We start from the raw sequence: 11,244 nt of genomic DNA, 5'->3' as shown, positions 1-11,244 counted from the left end.
GATAACCTTTTCTGATATCTTGAATGGCTTTGCTTTTGGAGCAATTTGTTAGTCAGAGAGAATCACAACTGGTAAGAGCCTTTTGCACGATGTGCACGCTTCATAGTAATTGTTCGGTACTATAAAGAATCTCTGATTAACCTTGAGATTATCTTTGCTTGCTTTACCCGAATAGGCTGACATCTTTTGGGGGGAAGCCTTTGCGTGAATCCTCAAGGCATGTTGACAGTAACAATTGAGTGTGCTGGCCAAATTACTATGTACAACCGAAAAGCTGGTAGCAGATTTTGAAATCTTTTCTTACTTATTTTGACAAGGATTGACTCAAAGTGAAGGGACACAATGGTGCAAAGAAACAGTATTAACAAGAAGTGCCCATGTCGGGAAGGACAGAAGGAAGAGTTTTTTTTTTCCAGCTAGCCTTAATGAATCATGACATGCATTTTGGACTTAACGGTCTGATCTATCAAACTGACCAAATCTTCCCTTTTACCATTCTTATGACTTTGAAATCGGGCTTGTTCGTGCCAATCCTTTGCATCAGGTTCACGACTCACTATCGACTAATGGTGCACCGAGAGGTTTTCACCAACAAGTCTCTCTCATTTATTCATCTCTGCTTACCGTCGTCTTACAGTGCCCGTGAGGGTTTTCACTAGTAAGACTCTCTCATTTTGTCTTCTCATTTTCTTTTTCTTTTGCTTTCTTGTGTGAGCAACTTGACAGTGTTCTATGTCGTGTAACAACCATTGCTCATTACATGCTTCTCTTGACATTCTTGAAGGCATATCGGGAGGTCTTTATTTGAAAGGATTTTGGATAGGGTTGGAAAAGAGGGACGTCATAAAGGCTCAAAGTAGATTCAAAATAAAGGGTTGTAGACTTACAACTCTTGGAATCGACTCTTCCAAAAGTGAAATAAAATCTTTGCCCCAGTTTCAGATATTGGGGATTTTTGGATTTTTTTTTTTTGAATTTTTATTTGGTTGGACCAAACCGTGTAAGGATGCCTACGTATCCTTTTTAAAGGAATCAGGTCTAACGTTGTTCAAACATCTGACCTAACTATTTTTTTCTTTCTTTTTTTTTTGTTTTTTTTTATTCTTTTCTTTTCTTTTTTTTTCAAAACAAGTTGCCCCAGTCTTTTATTTTCTGGGGGCATGGACCTTTGACTGTTCCTTTCTTATTCTTTTTTTTCACTTGAACTTTCTAAGAGTCGCCCCAGTTTGTACTCTTGGGACATGGACTTTTCTTTTCATTTTTCTGTCATTTCATCATTTATTTTTACTTTTGACTCTAAACTTGATTCCAAAAGAGGGTGGTCAAAGAAAATAATGCAGGCTCAAAAGGGGTAACAAAGGGTATAAAGTATTTGGGTAGCAGAAAAATAGCCTCCTAGCCTCGAGAATGCCAAACATGTTCCCTTTCGCGATACAACATTGATGAACATGTTTGTCTTCTTGGTGTGTCGTGGTCGAAAGACACTTTCCATCCCTTAATGTCAAACTTTCAAACAAACTTCAATTGATTCTTTCTCAAACCCGATCTTCACAATGATTTGAAGGTAAAACTTACTCGAGCTTAATTCCAAAGTGTTTCGACTCTTTGTTCATCCTAAAAAATATCTTCTTCTTTTTTTCGGTTATCCGATTCAAGATTAAATCAATTTTCTAAGATCTGGCCAAAAGTTCCGCATGCATGTCATGTCACTAGAACTAGCAGCGAAAGAACTAAGCATAGAATGAAACAAGGACAAAATGTATTTCATTGAATAATGGATAAAAGGATTTGACAACAAGACAAACAAACTAAAATCCGAGTTACAACCCTAAAATAACCCGGCTAATAAAAAAAGCAACAAAACGAACAGACAAGACTCACACAAACAAAATAAAGGGATAGAAGGGTTTGACTCAATAAAACAAATAAAATCTGGATCACACCCTGGAATAACCCAGATAATAGAAAAAACATCAAAACAAGCTACCAAGATTCCTTCCTAGTGAGGAGGGAATGACTTTTCAATTGCTAAGCTTGACATTTAGCCACAAATTTGCTCATCAGAATCACCATGGCCTTCTCCAATTTCAGTCGGCAAGTTCTCGAGAGGATTCTCATACTCCATGCCACCACACATCATCCCCATAAAGTGTGCATCACCATGTACATGTAAAGGATTCTGCATGATATTCTGGGTGTCATTATCTTGGATCACAATCAGTTTTTCCTGGATCATCCTTTCTATTTCTCTTTTCAAATCCCGACAACTTTCAACATTGTGCCCCTGGGCATTGGAATGGTATTCACACCTTTTAGAAGGGTCAAATCTTCTTGCACATGGGTCCACATGATTTGGAGGAATAGGTGCAATCATGTCATAATGCTTTAATTTCTCAAACATACTTGCATAGGACTCTCCTATTGGTGTAAAATTATCTTTCAACCTTTGTTCCCCTCTATAACCCTGGCTTGGATATGGGTTATAGGGAACTTGAAAATTTTGTGAAGCCTGGTGGAGATTTTGCGGTGCTGGTGCTTGCATTCTGGGGTGTCTTGGTGGCTGGACAACATATTGAAGTGGAGCAATAGAGTATTGTGGGTTCTGAGGTGGATAGTAGTGCTCAGGGGAATCATCGGAAACCTGATGAGGCTGATCATACCTTCGAGATGTTCTCCTAGGACCTCTTCTCGACCTTATTGTCATCATGGTTTCTTCATCCTTCTCATTCGTGTCACTAAGATTATCAGATTCAATCTGGACAGCCTGAGTTGCAGCTTTGAGAACTGCTTGACTTATAATTTTGCCTGTCTTAAGGCCATTCTCAACCATTTCCCCAATTTTGATTGCTTCCGAGAAGGATTTGCCCACTGTGGACATCATGTTTTGAAAATAATCTGGCTCTTGAGCCTGAAGGAAGACAATGATTAGCTCGTGGTCATCCATGGGTGGCTTAACTCTAGCCGCTTCCTCTCTCCATTTAATGGCATATTCCCTGAAACTTTCAGTTGGTTTCTTCTTCAGGTTTGAAAGGGAATTGCGGTCTGGGGCGATATCGATGTTGTATTGGAACTGTTTGACAAAGGCCTGGGCCATTTCATCCCAGACATGCCATTGAGAGGTTTCTTGATCCATAAACCATTCAGAGGCTACCCCTGTCAGGCTTTCCCCAAAATAAGCCATTAGTAATTCTTCATTTCTTCCAACACCTCTTAGCTGATTGCAATACCTTTTCAAGTGAGCTATGGGGTCGTCGTGTCCATCATACTTTTCAAATTTTGGGATCTTGAAATCAAGTGGCAAACGAACATTGGGGAGCATACATAGATCCTTGAAGGCAATACTCTTCTGACCTGCCAACCCTTGCATGCTTTTCAACTGTTGTTCTAAGCTTTTTATTCTTTGGGTCATTTCTTCTTGTGCCATCTTTTGGGCAGGCTTCTCAATTTTTGCAGGAAGATCAAATAGATATGAGTGGTACTCAGGAGAATGGTACTGTTCTTGCTGGGTAACAAATTGTGACTCATGAGTTTTCTTTTGTACCATTGTCGGCTGTGGGAAGGTGAAGACGGGCTTAACAGTAGTGGTTGTCTGATTGGTTGTTAATGGCCCACTTTGGGAGCGCGCAACAGAAGTTCTAGTTGTAGTCATACAGTTGGGATAAAGACTCAACCCAGGTGGATAAGATTGATCATGCAATGAGACCGGAATGGTAGTAGTCGAAATGGATGTGAACTCTGGGAAACCATGAATAGAAAAAGGCGGTCCTTGGCCATTGGCCCATGCTTGACACATTTAAGTCATTTGCTGCTTCAGTACTCTATTTTCCTCAACTACAGTAGACTCTTGTTGAACCCTCTGACCCTGAGTCTTTTGAGCACTTGTAACAGCTTCGATGCCAGTTGTCAATGGCATTTTTCCCTTGGATCTTGTGTTGCCAGCTTACCACAAACCGACCACCTCAAACTTTCTTTACAATTCAAAACAAGAGACACGTTAGAATGGACTCAGTCAGTCCTTATTATTATCAGCATCATTTTTTTAACACTTTCTTTTGGTCGATCGAACCTGATGTGGGTTTCCTACGTATCATGTGGGAACATAAATCAGATCGTGCGTAGTTCGGGAAGATCAGGAATAAAGGAAATAAACCAACTTTTTTTTTTCTAATTTCTGAAAAGAAAGACTTATAAATAAGAAAGAAAATATTTTTGGATTTCGATTTTTTTTTTTTTTGAATTTTTGAAAAGAAAGACTTCTAAAGAAGAAAGAAAATATTTTTTTTTTGAGTTTTTATTTTTTCGGAATTTCGAAAGAAAAACTTCTAAACAAGAAAGGAAATATTTTTTGATTTTTAGAATTTTATTTTGAATTTATGAAAGAAATACTTCTAAAGAAAAAAAATGAAAATATTTTTGAATCTTGAATTTTCTTTTCAATTTTTGAAAGAAGAATGAAAATATTTTTGGATTTTGAGAAGAAATTAAAAGGAAAATATTTTATATATATATATATATATATATATATATATATATATATATATATATATATATATATATATATATATATATATATATATATTTAAAAAGTTTGGGTCTAAAAGAAAGACTTTCCAAAGAAGGAAGTAAAGGAAAATATTTTTGGATTTTTTAAAAATTATGGTCTAAAAGAAAGACTTTCTAAAGAGGAGGTAAAGAAAATATTTTTGGATTTTTTGAAAATTGTGGGCCGGAACCGATGAGGTTTGCCTACGTATCTCACATCCTGTGAGAATCAGACCCGCGTAGTTCTGCCAGTTTTGGCAGAACAAGGGAAACATGACCTTTTAAAAACATTGACTTGTTTTCTTTCTTTTTTAAAAAAAAAAAAAATTTAGGCAGAGTTTCGAAATTTTTCAAACACCTACCTCTCACTTTTGCTTTTTTTTTTTTTGTGATTTTTTTTTTTCTTCATTTTTTTTCTTTCTTTTTTTATGATTTTCTTTCCCTATTCTAGAAGCCAGTCAACATGCAAGCCGAAACAGACAGATGCACAAGTAGCACGTAAGATGCATCAGGATGGTCTTTTTAATTTGGGTACACCTGTCCTAGACGGATCCAACCCTGTGTTGAGTCCCCAAAATTAAATGCACGTGATGCAAACAAACGTTCCTACTAGGGATCCGGCATGAGGCTTTGTTCTTCTAAGTTTAAACCTTACGGTGTGGAGTTCTAGACAAGGCTTACCCGAGCGGACAACTCGAGCTGAGGGAGGGCAGCGTACCGGGAATACAGAAGCTTCACCGGCTTTGCAACTTGTCCGAACCTCGTTCTAAAATTAGGATATGACTCTAATAGAAAAGAAGCGCACGCTTCCCAGAAGATTTAGAAGACTCAGAGAGAAGAAGAGTTTCGTAGCAGTTTATATACAATTCACACAATATCAAAGTGGTAAAAAAAAAGAGGCATTTAGCACATTAGGTTCAAACACGTAAAACTCAGAAAATCATGAAAGCCAATCATAACAGCTATTCTAAGCTCGAATTCTGAACCCTGAACCACAGATTCTGGGTTCTTTTTCCCAGCAGAGTCGCCAGAGCTGTCACACCTCCTTTTTTTCGGGGGGATAGGGGAGTTTTTCCAATTAAAGTGACATTAATCGAAGTGGAATTATTTATTTGATCAGAGTCGCCACTTGGAATAATTTATGGTGTCCCAAGTCACCGATTTATTTTGAAATCCCACATCGAGGAAATTTGACTCTATTTATTTTTTTGGTCTGCGAACACAGAAGACCGGGTATAGAATTCTGTTAATCCGGGAGAAGGTATGAGGCACTCCCGAGTTCTGTGGTTTTAGCACGGTCGCTTAACTATTAATAATTGGCCTAATTATCTGATTAATTACACATTTAGAATATATTATGCATTTTTAACTTCTAACCGCTTTCAATTAAGTTAATCACCTTTTTAGTGTTTATAAAATTTATTTGAACAAGTCGTGATGTCGCACACTTGTTTGTTTTTTGTACATATTGCGAACCGCGCCACGTGAAACGCACCCGCAATTTACAACATGTTAATTTTAATTATTATTAAAAGTTATGATCGGGTCACATGAAATGCACACCCGAATGGGGTTTACGTATCCTGACCATGCCACGGGAACCGTACCCATGGCCACGATGATTTATTAATCGCGCCTAAAGTAAAACTACGAATGTTCATGATAGTTAAAACAATTCTAGATACAAAGATCAAAACAGTACTAATTGTATCCACAAATTTCTTCAGTAAACTTACCTATCTTTAAATATAGCTTCAGATTACAAGCCAAGCAAAGAAGTTATATCTTTTGTACCTATTTTCCTTTATTGTCTATTTCAGTAAATTAATGCTCATGTTCATCTCAACAATCATGCACCTATATAGATTTATAGACTCTATTCATTCTAAATAAATCAGTGAGTTCATCCTTAATCGAGATACTGAATTGAGAACTTATTAAAAATGAGCAAATCTAGACTTAAATTACTGAAAAGTTCTATAGATACAAAGACCAAAACAGTCAGTATGCAGCATTTCCACAACTAATATTGAAGAAATGCACCAGAAATTTCAAGCCACACTAGCACCACTATTTCACAAAACATGTATTAGAGCAAATATATAATCCCCTTGCCTCCCCTAAAATCAGCGAACACAAAATAATAGCTGAGAGTCAAAAGTTACCCGACTGGTATTACTTTCGAAATTAGAATACAAAGCTAAATAAATGCACCTAAAATTCACAGATTGCTTAACGTGCCACGTAAAGACTAAGAGAATGAGACGGAGCTCGACACAAGCAGAGATCGGCAGATACAACAGCAGCACAGTAACGTCGGACTCGACTTCAGCCCAGAAAAAGCTCGAGCAGGCAACTGGTTTGGAGCTTTCTTCATCCGTATTCACTTGTAGCAGTGAGCAAATAAACGATGATGAATGATTGGCCGGCAAAACAAGAACAAAGCCGGCCAGATCTTGTTAGATCTGAAACACCATTAATGAACCAAATGGGAGCTGCAGTTTCGCCGATTTCCATCGAGTTTCATCGTAACGGAAAAAGGGGTGAGAGAGATGGGAACGAGGGTGAGAGTGAAGGGAAATAGGGATGGCTGCTGGCGGAGAGGTGAAGGGGAAAAGCTACTAGAGTTTTTTTGAAGGGAGGGGGGGCGTCTGATCTTCGTCCGTCTCTTCTCTTCTCCTCTTCTCTAATGAGAATGGGTGTAGGGATTTTTATTAAAGGGGAGGGGGAACAGGTGGGCCTGGAAGGTGTGGGCTTGGACGGGTTTGGGAAGGGTAATAAGGCAATTGGGCCAAGAAAATTGGCCCAGTCCGGATTAGATTCAAAAGTAACCTCTTTTTTTTCCTGTGTTTGTTTCTTTTCTTTTAAATTAAAATCCTAACTTGAAGTCAATTTTCAAAATTAAACCTAATTTTACTAATTAATCAACTTAACACTAATAAATGAAAATTACTAAATTAAAACTAAAAAAATATAAAAATGATTTGTATATTTTTTTTTGTGATTTTCGTTTGATAATGCATGTAATAAAATCCTAAATGCAATTAAGATCTAATATGATATCAGACGAGAAATTAAACATTTTCTTATGATTTTTTTTATGGTTTAAAACACTCTAAATATGCATGAACTCTAAACTATTTTGGAATAATTTTTAGGAGTGATTTGCATTAGGGCAAAAATTAGGTGCTCACAGTAGTATTTTATGAATTAGCTAAATATTGAAAGTGTTTTTGCTCTCAAAAAACTAACTAGGTAGTTTTCTCAAAATTAAAAAGGAAAATTGTGGCTAACAAGGCCTCTCAGGCCAACCTTTAGGACGAAGATGTTTGAATGTAAACACATACTCCCTCTGTTTCAATTTATGTGAACTCATTTGATTGGGTACGGAGTTTAAGAAAAGAAAAAAGACTTTTGAACTTGTGGTGTAAAATGAGGCACATATATTTTGTGTGGCTATAAATCATTGCATAAAAGTAAATTGTTTTCAAATAAGGAAAGTAGTCATTCTTTTTGACACGGACTAAAAAGAAAATAGGTTCACATAAATTAAAACGGAGGGAGTATTTGATTATTAAGATATTATATAAACAATATAATATTGAATTTTTTAAAATTATTTTTATTAATTTTAACAGCATAAAAATTTTAAATTAAATTCATACTTGCTTTATTTTTGCTTGTCTGATATAATTTTCTTATTAGTTCGTTTTTGAAAAAAGGTATATCTTTATATTTTAAAAATTATTAACTTTAGAACTTATTTTACTTTAATTGAAAAGTTTTTACAATCACACAAATATTATGATGTGTTTAGTACTATAAGTTCAAAGTTTTATAGCCACACAAATATTATGATATGTTTAGTACCATAAGTTCAAAGTTGTATAGCCACACGAATATTATGATATGTTTAAGATCACAAGTTTCAAAAGTCTTATACTCGATTAAATATTAGTATTGTATGTTTAAGAGAATTTGTGAAGTATTCTTTTTTTTTGTTCTAAATTTTGTATCTTATAAAATTATGTCACACAAATTAGAACGAATAAAATAACAAAAATGAATTATTTGACTCTTTAATACTCCCTCCGTTTTAATTTATCTAAATTTATTTGACTGGGCACGAAATTTAAGAAAAGAGAGAATATTTTTGAACATATGGTATAAAATGAGACACATATATTTTGTGTGGTTATAAATCATTGCATAAAGGTAAATAGTTTCTAAATAGGAAAATGAGTTATTCTTTTAGACATGGACAAAAAAAAATAGGTTCACATGAACTGAAACGGGACAGTATAACAATAATGCGAAATAAGACGGTATCTTTCAGGTGAAGTGTGACTAGAAATTAGCATTAAGCCAAAATCAATAAAGAGAAATAGACAAACAGTAATTGTACCGGTCAAGTACTCCGGCCTGTACCTCCCACCTCTCCCTTTTTCTTTACATTCCTCATTTCTTTATATATTTAATAGCAAGCTCTCTGTTTCTCCCATATTCTAACTCCCTTTGCTCTTTCTTTCTTCTTCTAAATTCTCTGCACTTCATTAATTCTACTCTTCTTTTGCAATGGAGAAGCTAATTCGTAGATTTTCACGTGTAGCAGACTCTTCAGAGTACTCCCTACTTCGTGCCGAGTCCACGTCATGGACTCGTCGCCGGCGTTTTCAATCGTTAAGAAACGGAAAGCCCAGATCCGGCGAAGTCCCTGAGGGATACGTTCCTGTGTACGTAGGGGAAGAAATGAAGAGGTTTATTGTCAGCGCTGAGCTCCTTAACCACCCGATTTTCGTCAATCTCCTTAATAAATCTGCACAAGAATATGGTTATGAGCAGAAAGGCGTTCTTCGTATCCCCTGCCACGTCATCGTCTTTGAACTCGCCCTCCAGGCTCTTAGCTGTTGAGCAGTCGGGCTAGTTTGTTAGGTACAGGCGTGGAGCAGATATCTGCCGTCCTATTAGTTTGAGATCGGCTTTTTTTTTTCCTTTTTATAAATCCTGTAAGTACATTCTATAATGAAAAGAGTGCAGAAAGATCCGAAGAACTGATGTTCAAATCCAGTGGAGATAAAAAGAATATGTCACTCCTTCCGTTTTAAAAAGATTGATACTCACTCCTTTCTAATTTATGTGAATTTGTTTGACTAGATACGGAATTTAAGAAAAAATGATGATTTTTGAAATTTGTGGTCTTAAACAATTCAAAAGGGCCCCAGAGTATTTGTGTGGTTATAAAAGCTTCTCATTAACGGTATAATTGTAAGTTTAAGCAAAATTGTTTCCAAATTTAGAAAATGGTCATTCTTTTTTCTTTTTGGAACAGACCAAAAAGGAAATAGGTTCACATAAACTGGAACGGAGTTAGTACTATTTTCTTATTAGTCTGTTTTACAAAGATTGGTACCTTTCAATATTTTTTTTAATAAGAAGTATTTATAACCACACAAATGTTATGTCACGTTTCGTACCAAAAATTATATAAGTTTTACAACCACACAAATTGTAACGACCCGGTCGATCGTTTTGAGTATTTTAGCCCCGATCCCTATTTATTGCCTCCCGAATGTTGAATTGTGGTTACGCGACTTGTCGGGGGTGTTTTGTTTTAGTTTCGGGTGAGTGTCGGAGTGAAATGGGAGCTTTAAGTTGAAAGAGTTTACCGTAGTTTGATTTTTGTGTAGACGACTCCGTAATGGAGTTTGACGATTCCAATAGCTCCGTATGGTGATTTTGGACTTAAAAGCGTGTCCGAATGTTGATTTGGAGGTCCGTAGGTTGTTTCGGCTTGAATTGGCAAAAGTTAGAAAGTTGAAGGTTTGGAAGGTAGAAAAGTTTGACCGAGAGTTGACTTTATTGATATCGGGGCCGGATTCTGATTCCGAAAAGCTAGCATAGGTCTGTCATGTCATTTATGACTTGTGTGCAAAATTTGAAATCAATCAGAGTTGTTTTGGTATGAATCAGCATTAGTTTTGGAATTCGAAAGTTCATAGTTTCATATGCTTGAATTGGATTGTGATTCGTAGAATCGATGTTGTTTGATGTGATTTTTGGCCTCGAGTAGGTCCGTTGTGTGTTTTGGAACTTGCTGGTAAATTCGGACGGGGTCCCGAGGGGCCCTGGTGTGATTCGGATCGAATCCAGAACAAATTTGGACTTAGTCTCATTGCTGAAGTTCCAGCCTTCTGGTGTCATCGCACCTGCGGATGGTTTGGCCGCAAGTGCGGTCACGCAAATACGAGGGTTGATCGCAGAAGAGAATTGTGCCCTTCCCAGCTAGGACCGCAGATGCGGTCAGAGTTTCACAGAAGCGGACTCATAGGAGTGATTGAGGAAGCGCAGAAGCGGAAAGGCTAGCCAATCCTGGGGTCGCAGAAGTAGTGCCCTTCCGCAGGAGCGAGAGCGCAGATGCGCGTTTTGGTCCGCAAAAGCGGAGGTTGATGGGCTAAGTGAGAACCGCACCTGCGATGAAAATTTCGCAGGTGAGGAGCCGCAGATGCGGCTGTGGGTTTGCATATGCGAATTCACTAGGCAGAAAAGTCCTAAGTTCAAGAGTTTGATCTCATTTTTATTTTTGGACCTAGAAAGCTCGGTTTGTGACGATTGTTCGAGTGTTTTTCAAGGAAATCATTGGGGTTAAGAAATTCTAACTCGGTTTTGACTATATTACACGAATCTATTATTGTTTTCATTATT

General features: G+C 36.9%; 2 protein-coding genes across 2 annotated transcripts; one reads left to right on the top strand and one right to left on the bottom strand.

Moving 5' to 3' along the window:
• Positions 1–2,041: 2,041 nt before the first annotated feature.
• Positions 2,042–3,793, bottom strand: LOC138893821 (uncharacterized). The gene has a single exon (XM_070178485.1). It carries the CDS (start codon positions 3,791–3,793, stop codon positions 2,042–2,044), a length of 1,752 nt encoding a protein of 583 aa, XP_070034586.1.
• A 5,175-nt stretch (positions 3,794–8,968) lies between these two features.
• LOC104103835 (auxin-responsive protein SAUR72-like) lies at positions 8,969–9,683 on the top strand. The gene has a single exon (XM_009611770.4). It carries the CDS (start codon positions 9,118–9,120, stop codon positions 9,451–9,453), a length of 336 nt encoding a protein of 111 aa, XP_009610065.1. The 5' UTR covers positions 8,969–9,117; the 3' UTR covers positions 9,454–9,683.
• The last annotated feature ends 1,561 nt before the right edge of the window (positions 9,684–11,244 follow it).

This window comes from Nicotiana tomentosiformis, chromosome 6 (genome assembly GCF_000390325.3).
Source record: "Nicotiana tomentosiformis chromosome 6, ASM39032v3, whole genome shotgun sequence".
NCBI classification, from domain to species: Eukaryota; Viridiplantae; Streptophyta; class Magnoliopsida; order Solanales; family Solanaceae; genus Nicotiana; species Nicotiana tomentosiformis.
The sequence above is the reverse complement of the archived record's forward strand: the minus strand, read 5'-3'. Positions and strand labels throughout refer to the sequence as shown.